General features: G+C 41.6%; 1 protein-coding gene across 7 annotated transcripts in view; it reads left to right on the top strand.

The window, feature by feature from the left end:
• Positions 1–17,203, top strand: part of LOC122176431 (leucyl and cystinyl aminopeptidase) — a 61,172-nt gene that overhangs the window by 27,044 nt on the left and 16,925 nt on the right. For all 7 annotated transcript variants that reach the window (XM_042864917.1, XM_042864924.1, XM_042864920.1 and 4 more), the window contains 6 exons: positions 4,479–4,610; positions 6,592–6,712; positions 7,318–7,472; positions 7,678–7,791; positions 9,863–9,994; positions 15,965–16,096. In XM_042864917.1, coding sequence (XP_042720851.1) covers positions 4,479–4,610; positions 6,592–6,712; positions 7,318–7,472; positions 7,678–7,791; positions 9,863–9,994; positions 15,965–16,096 — 786 coding nt within the window. The remainder of the gene's footprint in view (positions 1–4,478; positions 4,611–6,591; positions 6,713–7,317; positions 7,473–7,677; positions 7,792–9,862; positions 9,995–15,964; positions 16,097–17,203) is intronic.

Raw genomic sequence — 17,203 nt, 5'->3', positions numbered from 1 at the left:
AATAAAGTGTACTGTCAGCAAGTTTGCTGATGACACAAAACTGAGAGGAGTGGCTGACACACCAGAAGGCTATGCTGCTATCCAGCATAACTTAGGCTGGAGAGCTGGGGGGGAAGGAAAGGGGCTGGAAATTTAATGAAATATAACAAGGACAAGTGTAGAGCCTTGCATCTGGGCAAGAACAACTCCAGATACCAGTATAGGTTGGGAACTGACCTGTTGGAGAGCAGCATAGGGGAAAGGGACCTGGGGGTCCTGATAGACAGCAGGATGACCATGAGCCAACACTGTCTTTGTGGCCAAGAAGACCGATGGCATCCTGGGATGTATTCGAAGGAGTGTGGTTAGTAGGTTGAGAGAGGTTCTCCTCCCCCTCTACTCAAGAGCTGGTTCTCTTTAGCTTGGAGGAGACTGAGGGGGTGACCTCATTAATGTTTATAAAGATGTAACGGGTGAGCGTCGGGAGGATGGAGCCAGACTCTTCTCAGTGACATCTAGTGATAGGACAGGGGCAATGGGTGCAAGATGGAATGTAGGAGGTTCCACATAAATGAGAAAAAGAAAAAACTTCTTCATAGTAAGGGTGACAGAACACTGGAACAGGCTGCCCAGAAAGATTGTGGGGTCTCCTTCTCTGGAGACATACAGAACGTTCCTGTGTGACCTAATCTGGGTGTTCCTGCTCCCTCTCCCACAGGGGGATTGGACTAGATGATCTTTTGAGGTCTCTTCCAATCCTTGACATTCTGTGATTCTGTGACAGCTGGATGGCTATGGGAGCGACCAGTGGGTGATATTGGCAGTAGGTGGACAGTTGGACTAAATGAACTTAAAGGTCTTTTCCAACCTTGGTGATTCTGTGATTCTTACTCAGCGTTAAGAAGCTGTTGCAGGAATTTTGTTGTTAACTGAAACAGTCTCAACAGCCCTTAAGATTCCCTTTGAGGTTTCTATGTTTGCTGATATTGCACATTTGCAAAATGTTGGAATGTCTTCATCGTAATTTGTGTAACTAGAAACAGTTCTTGTGAAAGATATGCCTAACATGGAAGGATGGGCTTTTGAACCTGAGCAAGAGGGAAATAGGCTGTGAACAAATCCTCAGCTCCGGAATTTAAATCAGAATCTGGATCCCTTCAGTTAAAATTTTATATGAGCATATCATTTTACATGAGCATATCTGTATTTTATGGTGATGATTTATGCCACTGAGTGTTTGAAAAAAGCTTTATAGAAGTGTAATTCATTCAGACAGCCCATCAAGACTGACATTACCTAGCGTGTCTCAGAATGAAGTTGCCTCTCATCAAAAACATTATCATCATTTATCACTCAGTAGAAACTCATTAATATTGACATTAATCTTAGCAGTAATTAAAAAAAAATTACACCCTTGATGTTGATGAAATCTACATGTGCACTGTGCAGTTTAGTTTTCTGAACGCTATCAAAGGCCTAGGTGCTGATTTAGCTACAAGTTTGTTGAAAACCAAACTGATAATTATGCCTTTGCGAAATATTATCTTGCTCATACTGGGTGAATGTTTATTTTCATGGGTATGAGGTGATTCTCAACCTTTTCTTTAATGGGATTGCAAGCACTTTGTTTTATACCAGGCTGAAGAATACTTCATTGGCTGTTCTGTTCTTCATTGAAAGATTCAATGTGCAGACTTTTCTGGACAGTTTTCACATTTAATGTAGACAAGAAGGGGTGCTTCTCTGCTTTTCTCGGCAAGCATTGGACAAGTGACTAAGGCTACTTTCATAAACAGCTTCTGTATTTTTTTACATAGTAAAGTATTATTTGCTGTTATTGCTTTGTGTGTAGCAGATTTACCAAGCAAACTGTGAATGGTTCTTAAAAGTTTATTGTGTTCTTAAGCGTACCTTCCACAGTTCATGACTATTCTGAAAGACACACTTCCCCCCAAAATAGTTTGCAGCTTTTCTACTGCACCATACTACTATAGGATATTTATTGTTGCCATGTTTCTAGTATATTCTGCCTTGCTCATTTCTGATAGACATAATAGAGAGGATGAGAATGGATTCAGAACAGAGCGAAATATCTTGAGCTGGAAGAGACCCACTAGTCCTTCTTGTGGCCCCATACAGAATCACCCAGAACTCAAACCCTGTGTCTGAGCCATGGAAGTGTGGGAAATGTGACTTTCTACCCTTTCTGCTTGCAGTGAAAAATAGTTTGATGTTGTGTATTTTTGTTATCATGAACAGTGATTTTGTAGATTTTCCAGATTGGTCACTGTATGGCTAAAGAAGTTCTTGAAAGTGCCTTTAAGTGGGATACAGGTACTGCAGAGCAGTAATGCGTAATAAAGAAGGAAAATTGGTTAACCCCTTCTCATGTCTGGCAGTGGCTCAAGGGGTGCATTCTCCATCCGGAGAGATGCTGCATCCTCCACTGCTAAACCTTAAATGAGGATGAGGAAGAGGTGGGTACAAGCTTCTAATCACTGAGGTGCATTGCTTGCACCTGAGTTCCCTGGGTTAAACAATTCCACTGCAGTCACCTTAACTGTAGGCTTAGCTGTTCCTGTACAAGATAGAAAACATGCATGTCTTTCCTTGTTTCTGTCACTGTGGTCTGCATAGAATCATTTCTCAAGTGACTTGATGGCAATCCTGCCATCAAATTTCCATTTAAATGACATGATGTCTCTCTATCATCTTTTTGGGATTTTGATTCTTGCTCCTGTTTGTCATACCACTTGAATTGCCTTCTGCTATCTTAGATACGAATCCTTCTGTTTAGCTATCTCTGTGTGCCCTAGGCAAAAGATCCTGTCACCCACACTCATTTGCTGTTGTTTTACACCCGAGTGCAGTTTTTAAATAGATTTGGAAGTGGTCCCTGTGGGTTTTGTAATTTGTCAAGAAGACTTGGTCTCCTGTGCTTGTGAATCAGAGTAAAATCATGAAATCATAGAATATTTTTTTGACTGAACAAAAACAAGGATTAGATTTGAGAGTTTCAATGGAAAAATAAGTTACCTGAGGTATTCCCAGTACCAACAAGTTCTCCTTATCAACTTTTATACATAAAACCTTTTACTGGCATAGTTTATTTCATATTTTTCTTGTCCGAAGTGTTCTAGCATGTGCCAAATTCTTGAATTTTAGATTTAGCTTGACTTACGTATTCTGTTGGGTAGTGTTGTCTCCAAAGGCACTATAGGCTAGTGACTTAGCTCTTGCACACAGAATGAACTGTGGATTAAGGGGTCATGTTGCATAAATTGTGTAGCATTGATGAAATCATTACTAGGATAAGCTTACTTCTGAAAATAAGCACTTAAGCAAACCTTTGTTAAGAAAAAAAAAATAGATTATTGTAGAATAACAGAGCTAATATCAGAGTTTTTATTTTACTCAGGAGAATGTTGAAGGATGAGCCTCATCATTTGCTGTAAATATCTCCGTGAGCAGGAGAGCTCAGAAGCAGATCTCAGCTGGCATGCACGCAGCTAATGTGGCATTGTTTAGTGGCTGACACGTTCAAGCTAGAAGAAACTGTGTCTTTGGGATTTCTGGCGTTTTGTGATTTTTTTTCCCTTTTGTGAAAGAGTTTCTCTGCAGCCACATTAGATTCTCTGTCAGAGAATCACCTCTGTCATGTCTTTATGAAAATGAAGCTATGGTAAAGGTAGACATTTTTAATTGACTGATGAGGTTCAGAATTAAACTTCTCCTATGTGGTGGTCAGACCAGGTGACTGTTTCTCTATTCAGAATTAAGCATCTATTCCTCTTTCAGTCTGGCAGTTAATTTTTTGGGAGCAGTTAAGTGTTAGGCCATTGTTCATATTTCAAATGAGTTTGAAATAATTCTGTCTAAAGCTAGAGGGCTTTTTTTTTTTTTAATGTTGATTGTTTCTGGAAACAAAGGTACTTAGGAAGTTTCAGAAGGTGTTCTTCACTTTCTCAAATGAAATCTTCCAGTTTGTGAGTGAGAAGGCTAAAGGCGAATCATTGTGTTTTATTTCTTTGTTTTTAATAATGAATGTGTCTACTTACCTAATTTTGAGGGGATTTGTAGGAAGAGACAAATATTTAATTCATGCAGTGCCTGTATTTTTAGCAGGCTATACTGAACAGTGTCTCCAGCCTAAAGCTCTTGTGGATTAATACTAATCTTTCTGTTGAATTAGGAGCTTAAACTAGGGGCTTTGTGTGAACTAAATGAGATACAGGGTGTCTCCAGCAAGCTAGTCTGGTAATACTTCATATTAAAAGCTTATTGAGTAATTTGAGGGTATATAGGATTAAAGCGTTCCAAGCTTCTCATGCTTTATTATACCATGAGAAGGTCATAGGCCTTTTCTGTTCCAATGAAACATAACTGAAATATAAATATATTCTATAAGTTTGCTTATAAACTGTTCTTATTTACCTGAAAGTAATTCTTTTATTTATTTTATTTTTTTCTTTGTGTTAATATTTTTCTTTTATTTGCAGAAAGCCACTACTCCTGTCACAAAGGGAATTGTTCAGGATAAATTTTTTGTGAGTTTGAAGATGAGCACCTACCTGGTAGCCTTTGTAGTTGCAGACTTGAAAAACATCAGTATGGAAACTAATGGGAGTCTGGTACGTTTGTTCTGTTTTTAAGTCGTCCTTCACCCTCTCCCTGTCCATCCAAATAAAACGATAACAGATGGAAAAATCAGTGAGCAAGCACAAACTTTCCACAATAGAGGGTGACTCTCTCCCTCTCCCATTTATTTATTTATTTGGTTTCATTGTGCTTATCAAAGGTGGTAGACAGTGACCATATGCTGTAGATTGAACTATTTCTGGATTTATGTCAGATTGAGAAGACTTCTACAGCGTGGATCTCAACATAATAGCAGCAGATATTCAGAAAATGTAAAACTCCTTGAAGCTTCCTTAATTGGAAGCTTTAGATGTTTAGTTTTAATGCTTGAATGCTTTTAATGACCGTATGCAATTCATGCATACAACTATGAGCTGGTCAGAGGATGAATAGGAACAGTACAGTTTCTAAAGGAAGACTGCATGCTGTTTGCTCTTAGTAGATATAGCCTAAGATCACTGAGCAGTTTCTACAGTGTGCAATTTAAGTAACTAAATAAAAAACATGATAGTTCTAGGAAATGTTCGTTAGTTACTCCAGGGGTTTCGTGTAAGCAGTAATTTTCATGACTGTAGCAGGAACTGCCCATTTGTGGTCAAATGTTGGAAATGTCAGCGCCTACTTAGTGCCGAGAAGGAGCAGCGTCACACAGGGAGCAGTAGCATCCTAGTGGGATAAGAAGCCCTTTTCAGAAGCAGTACTAAGAATTGTTAGCAGTACTAAGAAGTGTTACCAGTGTAGGCCAGTGAAGCAACGTCATGATACATATTTCTCTAATATACAGATGTAAAACATGCTATTCTGTAGGATTTCATTCTAGTTTGGACAACTATTTCAAACTATATCTGAATAGGACAGACTTCATTTGATCTAGCTTGAGAAGTTTCTCTTTTTCTTTTTTTCTTTTTTTTTTTTCCTTGTGACTTCTGTTCAGCTCTGTGGTTGAAATTTGTTTTGGCAAGTGTAGCCAGTTCTTTACTAGGGAGGAAGGAAGTTGGTCACTACACTCAATGTTTCACGTTTGCAGAGAGCCTGAAACAACTGTGTGTGGTATGCTTTCCTGTTTTCATAATAGATGTTAGATTATAAATATTTTATAAGTATTTTATGATAGGCAAAGTACGTGGAGAGGAGAAAGAATGAATGATGTATTCTGACAGAGGGAGGGTGATTTTTCTCTGTGCTTATTTTTATTCTGACCACGCAAGATTTAGCTAAGCTAAGGAAGTCTAGCAGAGCTTTAGAAGACACCAAGTCTAGCGGCATATAGTACTTACCAGCTTAATGAGGGAAAGCATAAAAATGATAATACCAGGTCAGGCTAGAGTGCAGCTGGTGAATTATTCTATTGGCAAGATTGGAGACTGTAAGAAGCAAAACTGCTCTCTACACCTTTTGTGCTTCTGTATGCAAAGGCATCTTAAACCAGGATTAATGTGTATCCTAATGAAAATTTTTTATGTCACCTCAACATGAATGGGAGACAGTAACCAGTCAATTTTTGTGAATGTTTTTTTGCACTAAATCGAAGATACTCATACATGAGATATGGCATTGGATGAATTTTTTGCAATCATTATCTATGGAGAAAATTTATTGCAGATGATTCTGGTGTTTTCATACTGATAGCCTTACTTATAGATTCATTGAAGTATGCAAGAAGGACCAGTTAATAGAATAAAAGGGAAGAATGGATCAATTTCTGTTTGTGCAGACTCTTCCTGAGTATATTCCTTAAAGGTGTTCAGCCTTGACCTGTTCTTGTATACACATAAGTCATTTGGATGGTCTGTATATTTTGACTAGTGAATAAACTCTAGCAAGGAAATCTGATCTGTGAGAACAGCTTTATAACCACTTATTGTAACCTGCAACTGTTGTATCTATTTCAGTAAGTTCTGACCTCTTGAATTTATGTGAGTTTCTTTATAGCTGTTCAGTTTCAAAATCTTTACTTTTGTCTGTTTGGTCTAGGTATCTGTCCATGCCATACCGCAGCATATAAACCAAGCAGAGTATGCTCTAAACACAACAGTGAAACTTCTAGAATTTTATGAAAAGTACTTTTTAATAGATTACCCTCTTGAAAAATTAGGTAAGTTCTTTTGAACTTTTTTAAGCGTAAAAAGAAACCCTAACAAATTCTGAAAAGTGAAGAGGAATGTTAATTTCTCTGAAATGTCTGTATTTTTCCTTTTAAAAAAAGATTATAAAATATCTCTGAAATAAAGTTGCTTTAAAATTATTTTAAAAATTCATAATATAGTTTACATTATTGAATTGCAAACATTAATTGAATTGCAAGCCAGAAAATATTTGTAATCTTTTGACACTGGGCTACTTACAGTTTTGTGTGACGTGAAAGAAGTAGTTCATTGTAATGAGCTTTGATAGGAAAATGGAAAATTCTCAGTCCTTGAATCATGTTGCCTACAGAAGTGTCAGCTGTGTTTCCTGTTTGCTTGTGTATCTATAGGCAGTGTCTGTGTAGTGCTTTAAGTTGTTTGTATAAAATAATGCTGAATAAATGTGGCTAGAAATCCGTAGAGCCTCTGGTCTTGAAATGCCAGCGCATGCTTGCACCGCAGAATTTAAATAATAAGGTTTTTTTATGGATTATGAAGTAGAATAGACAGACTTGAAATAGAGAGCTGCTTTAACTCTATCTGTTTTCAACAGTTTCTTTCAAATCTTTTGCAGATCTTGTAGCAATTCCTGATTTTCAGTCTGGTGCAATGGAAAACTGGGGCTTGATCACCTTCCGAGAAACAACACTCTTGTTTGACAATAATGCTTCTTCTGCAAGGGATAAAAAGCTAATAACTGCAGTGATAGCTCATGAGCTTGCCCATCAGGTAGATTTCAGAGGTCATTATTTAGATGTGGTGAGATTTTGTAGTGGTATACAGTGGAGCTATACTTACAGAGTTGTTCATGCAAAAGCATTACTGATATTGTAAAGAAACTTTTGCCACAAAATAAAGTTGAGGATGGGTGGAGTGTCACTATACTCACTGGGTTTTGTTTCAGAAAAATAATTATGCTATTGATCTTTCATAGTGGTTTGGCAATCTAGTAACTATGGAGTGGTGGAATGATCTCTGGCTGAATGAAGGATTTGCCACTTTCATGGAGTACTTCGCGATGGAGGAGGTTTTTCCAGAATTACATTCAGTAAGTACTTTCTGTAACTACACTTACTACACCATTAGTAAGATCTATTTTTTTCGTGCTGACTATAAAGGTCTGATAATTTGAAGTTCACTTTGAGTACCACTTGTATCTCCAGTTTCACTCTATATTTCATTATATTAGAATTGTTTTTTGTTTTTGTCTTTCTTTTTATTATGTGGGCCTTTTTTATTTTGATATTAGCGTGCCTGTGTTATATGTAGGTTAAAAATGTTCTGCAAAATGTCAGCTGTCAAAGGCAGTAGATGTATATATGTATCAAATACTAATTTACAGTCTTTATTCTGAAGGTACATTGTTGGCTGGTATTGTCATTCTCCATGGGCCTTGGCAGCTCTGGAGCTTGTGGTTACTAAGTATACTCAGCATCAGTCCTGTCTTTCTATCATTATGGTAACTGCTTATGTCTGAATTAGTTTGGGATTCACAAATCAGAGGATCTGGTTTAAAAATATGTTGTGGCCCCACCCAGTGGATTCAGATATCATTGCATTACACCAGTAGTACAGAGCACTGCTCCCAAAGGCGTTTCTCTTCACGCGCATGGCCGAAGGAGGAGGAATCTTTTTGGTGTAATAACCTGATGATGATTTAGCAACTTGCTCAGGAACTGAGTGACATAATTTCTGAGTCTCTGGAAAGCATGAGGGATTTATTATTTCCTCACCGAGGAGATGATAGAAGCTACATCACTAGAGCATTCCTGTCACTGAATGCAGGCAGAGAAATGAAGACTGATGGAACTACATCGAGGGGCCAGTGGAGAAACTCTTCATCCTAGGCAAGGGTATTTCAGAGGAGAGAAGATATTAGGGCTCCAGATTTCACTTCCAGGAGCACTTTTGTAATTTGCATTAGTTGCAGGATTAAAAACCTGACTGGTACAGATTGTTTTCTGCTTGCAGGGTTGTGTCCTTGTCAGTATCCTGTAACTAGGTGTGAGTTCTGTGTACTTAATTCACCATTGTTAGTGCATTAAGAAGCTTGGGTTCCTAACTTGGTTCAGTAGATTTATGTTTTGGAACTCAGTGTTTAATTTTTTTTTTTATTTGACCTAGCTTGGTTGTTGTGTTTGATGACCACCAGAAGTATGTTTCCAAAGCTGTTCTGCTTTTAGGGCATGCAGGTGTTGAAAGGAGGGCCAAAAAAGCCTAGGCTACTGTTTTAAGAAGATCCCATTTACTGTTGGAGTAGTTTTTTCTGAGAGGTGTCTGACAGGGTGCCTTTGCCCATGTTGTTCCACCATTTGGTGGTGCCAAAAAAGTGTTTTGTTGAACACAAAATTCACTCCAAATTCTCCACTCAAAGAGAATAGCTTTAAGTGTTCAATCATAAAGGATATCTTGGTTATCTCATTATACAAGTCTTTTCTATTTTTCCAGAAAGTCATTAAGATCCACTCCTTCTGTACAGAAACTGTGCAGATAATTGTTTGGTGAAGTCACAAAGAAATGAAATGGATAAACATTAATGCAGTCAGCTTATTTAGAAGTAGTTTAAAAGTTAGCTTTTGGGGTTGTTCCATTATGCTAACAGTGTATTAAATTCAAATATCCTTCATCTAGAAGGAAGGAAGGAAGACTTTGGTACTAGGATCCTGTGATGAGATGTTTACGTTACAGCATCATTGTTATTTGTAATTTTGTTAGACTTCAGACTTTTTAAACATTAAAATATTCTACAGAAATCATGTTTTTCTGTTTTCTTTCCTGTAAATTAACTGAAAACATTGTTAAGCAAAATCTGAAATAGAGCACATAATTACTTGTTTATTAGGTACATTTGTTTTCAGTAGTGCTGTATATACATTACTGAGATGAGCGCTTAAGGGTCTGGATGATGATTAAATGGTGGAGATAGATTCTACTGCTGAAATATGTCAGGAGAAGAGCAGATTTCGTGAATGCAGATTCTGACACATTGTTTATTGCCTCCACTGAAAGGCGAGCAGTGCTATATCAGACTGTGGGAAGACTGAGGCAAAGATGAGTTTTACTGTTGTACTTGTGTATGTTCCAGCTTCTCAGACACTAAAAAAAAGTTCATCTTCTAGGATGAAGATTTCCTGAATCTAATATTCAAGGCTATGATGAAGGATTCCTTGAATTCTTCACATCCAGTCTCTTCTGCTGTCCAGTCATCAGAGCAAATTGAAGAAATGTTTGATGCACTCTCTTACATCAAGGTAACATAAAAAATATGTAGAAATAATTAGAAAGTGATGTATTAGCTATTGTAAGCATGAATATAGGATTATGTGTAAGTAGACAGTACAGTACAGGCAGTCATTTGGGGCTACCTCTGGTACCTTTCAGTGATGTTTATAAGCAACCAGCTTTTAATGAGGGGAAGAAAAAAAATGGTTTCTGCTTACTCAACACGCTTCTGTATGGTGCTTGTTTCAGTACAGAGCTAAGTTATGAAGGTGTGAGAAGGGACCTAGTGGGTGAGACAAATGACCAGCTGCGCATATATCCTGTTTCTGATAGCAGGCTTTATAGAAAAGCATGAGAAAAAGGCACTATGTTTTCTTTCTTATACAGCTTGCTTTTTTAAATCAGCATTTTAGGGACATGCAGAACTGAAGACTTGAGTTTGTCGTACGCTGTTTTTCTTCAACTAGATTATATCCATTTCTAATTTGTAGTGAGAAATATGTGAGAAGTTTCTTCTTTTGCCCTTTGCCCTTTCTCCCTTCTCCCTTTCCTTTTCCTTTTTTAAAAGCTTCACAATGCCTTACTTGGAGAAAGCAAATACCTTTCTTTGTTGAATTTGTTACTTACTGTGTCTTAGATATCTTAGGTCCTATGTATTGTGTCCGTTATACTAGTATTTCAGGTGGAAAGCTTAATGTCTCTTTTGGATTAGCTGTTATTTTTTCAGCACCATGTATCTGTATGTGCTTGTACTTTTTTTGTCTAGTAAGAAACCAGGGAACGCTGCTGCTTACTGTAAGATAGTCTTTGTATTCCAGTGCTCTTGGCCTTGTGCCTTACTTTGCTAATGCTCTAGGCACTTGGAATTGGAAGACATTTGTAGTGTTATAGTTTGCAGCCTTATGGGTGTGGCTGTTACTGTGTTACACAAGATGCTTTGTTCTACTGTATTCACAGAATCACAGAATCACCCGGGTTGGAAGGGACCCCAAGGATCATGTAGTTCCAACCCCCCTGCCTAGCAGGGCCACCAAACATACACATTCAGATCAGGTTGCCCAGGACCCCGTCCAACCTGGCCTTAAACACGTCCAAGGACTGGGCATCCACAACCTCCCTGGGCAGCCCGTTCCAGGGCCTAACCACTCTCCTAGTAAAGAACTTCCCCCTAACATCCAACCTAAATCTTCCCTCCTTCAACTTAAAACCATTTCCCCTAGTCCTGCTGTTATCAGCCCTCTGGAAGAGTTTACTCCCCTCCTGGGTGTAGGTTCCCTTCAGGTATTGATAGGCTGCAATGAGGTCACCCCGCAGCCTTCTCTTCTCCAGGCTGAACAAGCCCAACTCCCTCAGCCTGTCCTCATAGGGGAGGTGCTCCAGCCCCCTGATCATCTTAGTCGCCCTCCTCTGGACCCTTTCCAAAATCTCTATGTCTTTCTTGTACTGAGGGCTCCACACCTGGACACAGTACTCCAGATGGGGCCTCACAAGAGCCGAGTAGAGAGGGACAATCACCTCCCTGTCCCTGCTGGCCACCCCTCTCCTGATGGAGCCCAGGATCCCATTTGCCTTTCGAGCTGCCAGAGCGCACTGCTGGCTCGTGTTCAGTCTCTCGTCCATCAGGACCCCCAGGTCCTTCTCTGCTGAGCTGCTCTCAAGGACCACTCCTCCCAGCCTGTACAGGTGCCTGGGGTTCTTCCGGCCCAAATGCAAAACCTTGCACTTTGCCGTGTTGAACCTCATCAGGTTCACCCGAGCCCAGCCCTCCAGCCTGTCGAGGTCCCTCTGAATGGCATCCCTTCCTTCCACCGTATCAACCGCACCACTCAGCTTGGTGTCGTCAGCAAACTTGCTGAGGGTGCACTCAATTCCCTCATCGATGTCATTAATAAAGATGTTAAAGAGCACCGGTCCCAAGACAGACCCTTGGGGGACACCACTTGTTACCGGCCTCCACCTGGACATAGAGCCATTGACCACCACCCTCTGTCTGCGGCCTTTCAACCAATTGCTTATCCATCGGGTCGTCCACCCATCAAATCCACTTCCCTCCAATTTGGAGATGAGGATGTGGTGGGGGACCATGTCAAAGGCCTTGCTCAGGTCCAGGTAAATGACATCGGTCGCCTTCCCTTCGTCCACCAATGCCGTCACTCCATCATAGAAGGCCACAAGATTAGTTAGGCATGACCTTCCTTTGGTGAAGCCGTGCTGGCTGTCTCGGATCACATGCTCATTCTTTATGTGACCGAGCATGTTGTCCAGGAGGATCTGTTCCATGATCTTCCCAGGCACGGAGGTGAGACTCACCGGCCTGTAGTTCCCCGGGTCCTCCCTGCTCCCCTTCTTGTATATGGGAGTGACGTGACCCTTCCTCCAGTCGTTCGGGACCTCACCTGACAGCCACAACTTCTCAAATATGATGGAGAGCGGCTCGGCAACCACCTCAGCCAGCTCCTTCAGGACCCTGGGATGCACGCCATCCGGCCCCATAGACTTGTATTCATTCAGTCTAAGGAGGCACTCTCGGACTTGCTCTGCCCTTACAGTGGGGAGGGATTTACCTCCTTGGTCCCCACATAGAGGTTTGGGGATGCAGGGTTCAGGGACGTGAAAAAGACTAGAATCCTGGCCACCAGTGAAGACCGAGGTGAAGAACTCATTCAGCACCTCAGCTTTCTCTTCATCTGTTGAAGCCAGATCTCCTTTTAAATTTACCAAAGTAGGTACGGCCGTTTTGGCCTGTCTCTTCTGGGCAGTGTACCTGTAGAAGGTTTTCTTATTGTTTTTCACGTCCCTTGCCAAGTTCAGTTCTGCCTGCGCCTTGGCTTCCCTGATCCCACGTCTGCAAGTCCGGACGGCATTCCTGTACTCTTCCCAGGTGACACAGCCTTGTTTCCAGAGCTTGTACACCCCTTTCTTCGCCCTCAGTTCTCTCAGCAGGTCCTTGCTGAGCCATGCCGGTTTCCTACCTCGCCTGCCCACTTTCTTATTCAGAGGAATGGAGACCTCTTGTGCTTCCAGGAGGGCATCTTTGAAGAGCCGCCAGCTCTCCTCAACATCCTTGTCTTTGAGGGCAGCGCGCCAGGGGATCTTGGCCAGCAATCCATTGAGTAGCTTGAAGTCTGCTCTTCTGAAGTTCAGTGTCCTGGTCCTGCTCTTTGCCAGGCCCACATCGCTTGAGATCACAAACTCAACCAGGGCATGGTCGCTGGAGCCCAGGCAGCCTCCAACCTTGACGCCTTTGATGATCTCCTCGGCGTTGGTGAGCAGCAGGTCCAGCAACACTTCACCTCTGGTTGGTCTGTCCAATACCTGAACCAGAAAGCTATCATCAATGGATTCCAAGAACCTTCTGGAGCTCTTGCAGCTCGCCGTGTGGTTTTCCCAGCAGATGTCCGGATGGTTGAAGTCCCCCACCAGGACAAGAGCCCGTGAGCCAGACATCTCACGCATCTGGAGCAAGAAAGCCTCGTCAACAGCCTCCCCTTGATCAGGTGGTCTGTAGTATACCCCTAACACCAGCTGACCTATATTTGTCCCATCTCTAATCCTAACCCACAGGCTCTCAACCTGTTCCTGACTGCTTCTCGTAGGGAGCTCCTCACAGTTTATCCAATCTCTGACATAGAGAGCAACTCCCCCACCCCTCCTACCTCGCCTATCTCTCCTAAAGAGTCTATAGCCGTCGATGGCAGTATCCCAATTGTGGGAGTCATCCCACCATGTTTCTGTGATAGCAACAAGGTCATAACTTCCCGAGTGCATCACAGTTTCCAGTTCCTCCTGCTTGTTACTCAGGCTGCGTGCGTTGGTATAAAGGCACTTCAGCCGGGCTATCCGTCTCGCCACCTTTATAAGGGATCTAGGATCCCCTAGAACAGCAGCATCCCCAGCATCCCCCTGCCCTAGTCCTTCCCTATGCACTCTGCCGTCATTGCCCATGGAGTTTGGTATAAGCCCTCGAATGACCCATTCAACTCCAGTAGCCCTTATTTTGTCCCCTTCCCCCTTCATTCCTAGTTTAAAGACCTGTCAATGAGTCCCGCTAATTCTTCAGCTAAGATCCTCTTACCCCTCAGGGACAGGCTGCATGCATCAGCAGCCATCATGCCAGGTGCAGTGTAAATTGCCCCATGGTCAAAAAAGCCGAAATTCTTGCGCCTGCACCAGCTCTTAAGCCATCTATTGAAGAGTTGGGTATTTTGGATCCTCTCTGTACCTTTCCCTGACACCACGGGCATAGAAGAAAAGACCACCTGCACCCCAGCTCCTTCAAGTATTCGCCCCATTCCCCTGAAGTCTTTCTTGATAGACCTCAGGCTTTCCTTATCAACTTCCTCGCCGCCAGCCTGAATTATTAAAAGCGGGTAATAATCTGAAGGCCAAATCAACCCAGGAATTTTCTTTGAAATGTCCCTGACCCGTGCTCCAGGAAGGCAGCACACCTCTCTGCGGGTAGGGTCGGGCCGGCATATAGGGCTTTCTGTTCCTTGCAGAAGGGAGTCGCCTATGACAATCACCCTCCTGTCCTTACGGGTAGAAGCAGTCTTGAGGGTTGGGGGCGACCGCTTCGCCTGAGGCAACCTCACGGGTGAACCTGTCTCCGCACTCTCACTCGTCCCCCCCTCAACTTCCAGGGCCTCAAACCTGTTACGCAGAGGCACCTGGGGAGCCGGGGATGGTCGGGATGGGGGATGCCCCCTCCGCCGAGCAGGTATCCGTTTCCACTCCTCCTCCCTTCTCAAATTGCTGTTAGGGGGAAGAGAGGACAGGGGGCTCGCTGAAACGCTGTCAGCTGGCTGGTTCCCCTTTACCAGGTGTTTGTAAGGTGGCAGGGGCTGACGTGCTCCGTGAGGAGCCTCGTCTGTGTGCCGAGTATTGCCAGTGTATTGCTGTCCTACAGTCTGACACAGATGTATTTTATTGTTTGAAGTAGAAATTGATGTGCAAAATTATTACAGCCTGGTTGTTTTAGAGATTATCAATAATGTGTCAGTGGGACAAGAGTCCACCTACTACAGCAGCAGTCTTGGAACTGTTTGACAGCAATACAAAGAAGTAGAACTTAAGTATGGACTTTTGCTAGAGACAAAATAATGACCATGTTTTAAAACTGGTAGTGAGGGGTATTCCTACAGTTCAGTGAATAATTAGATCAACAGAGTTCAGACAACCTTCACATTCAGGCAAGATGTTACTTGAATTCCCAGACTAGAATTTAGAGTGTGAGAAAACTGTACATGTTCTCAAGAAAATCTGCCTTTTAATGTTTGTTGATCCTTACTCTAAAATGTACCAATAGTGCACCGTTACTTTTCATGATGTATGGCTGCTAATTTGCATTTAGCAGTCCATTGTGCAAGTCCTCTGATAATTATTATTATTAATGGTTGTGATGTGTCTAAAATAACAAAAACAACTTTACATCTAACATTCCTGTCTACTCAGAAACTGGAACTGCTCAGCTGTCAGGGAGCTTTTGATACAGATGAAAATCATACAGATGTCAAACACTGTCTTACAAGTACATTTCACTACCATGCAGAAGTACATGCACTACCATGCATTGATAATGAAGTATGTCAGCCTGCAGAGACTTGTCAATTAGAAAATGATATTTTGTAGATGGAATAAATTGGAGGGAAAAAGTAGTACTACTGTCCTGCTTTGTAACTGTATGTGGAGCCTTTGAGATACACAAAAATACTTATTTTTCCAAAGTAACTGGGAAAAAATTCAAATGATATTAGACATATTTGTGACTGTATTTGAAGTTTATGAAGTATTCAAAAATATTATTCCAAAGTAGCTGTGTGCTAAGATAATTATTCTGATGATAAAATAAATTTTGGGATTAAATGAAAAATGAAATTTGGGATAAAACATGCCATTTTATGATTTTTTTTGTGTGTGTGCTATGGATGAGCTATTGTGTGCCTATTCTTCAATGAGTTCTGTAACTGTAATTTACCTTTTTTTTTTTTTCCTCTCCAAAGGGAGCTTCACTTCTGATGATGCTGAAGCATTATCTCACTAAAGATGTTTTTCAAGCTGGCGTTGAGATATATTTGCATAATCACAAGTATGGATCTGCCCAGAGTGATGACTTGTGGGACAGCATGAATGAGGTACTCATCTTTATTACTATGCTTTTGTATTTTGTTTTTCACTTCTCAGATTGCGCTGTGCATTTTGGGTTATATACTTGTTTATGAAAGAGATAAGACAATATGCTGCAAATAAATACTCTTGCTTATCGTAGTTCTGTCTGGTGGTGCTTCTGGTTGAGGCTTTGTCCAAAGACACTCCCCTGCTCACTGCTGGGCTGGGATGCTGGGCCCAGCAATGAGCTATGAGTGACACATGAGGAATTTCCACTGCAAGTTTTGCTTGTGCTTACACAGTTCAGCTCCTTCATGCCTCACAGCACGTTGTGGGTTAGAGCCACTGTCTGCAGAGACCTTCCTTGTTCACTTCCCAGAAGCACAGAGGGAAGCTGTGCTCACACAGTCTAAAACCAGATCGAGAGATGCAGCACACTCCGGTCGTATAAAAACAGAAAGTGCTGTATCTTTTAGGACTCCATTTACTAGTATCCGAAAGGGGTGCTGTAAGTGGGTATGCACTGCCATATCCACCCTACAGAAAACTCAGCATTGTGTGTATATATATGTGTGTGTATATATATATATATATATATATATATATATATATATACACACACACTCTCTCTCTCTAGAGATACACTGTTAGTGTATTATAGCCAGACTAAAATTAGTCATCTTAAATGTAGGACAAAACTTTTCTTTCACTGAATCCTAAGTCTGTCTGTAAATATTTGCTTCTTGGAGTGCTCTGTCCTTGTGTAACTTTGTGTTGATGGCAGTGTCTGTTTCTGCAAGCAGAGCTGGGGCTGTAGGAAAGCAGGATTGTTGGGTAGCCAAGTTCTGCCACTCTGGAACTGGAGGGCAGGAAGGTGGCTATGCCTGGCAAGGGAGAGAGGGCCTGACAAAGGAGAGAAAATGCTGATTCACAGCAGCAAAAGAAGGGATCCCAGCAGGAGCAAGTTGCTGGATATCTTGGCTTCAAGATGCTCAGTTACAGGAAGAGAACAGAGCTCCTTGTTACACATGGTGGAAAACGTAGAGAGTACTCTGTGAGGTGGGCAATAGCGCATGGAGTGACCCCTGTCATGGTTCTATGTTTTTTGTTTTTTTGTTTTTGGGTTTCAGTAT

This window comes from Lagopus leucura, unplaced genomic scaffold (assembly GCF_019238085.1).
Source record: "Lagopus leucura isolate 7727_CA_CO unplaced genomic scaffold, USGS_WTPT01 Super-Scaffold_774, whole genome shotgun sequence".
NCBI classification, from domain to species: domain Eukaryota; kingdom Metazoa; phylum Chordata; class Aves; order Galliformes; family Phasianidae; genus Lagopus; species Lagopus leucura.
Note: the sequence above shows the minus strand (reverse complement) of the source record. Positions and strands in the feature narration are given on the sequence as shown.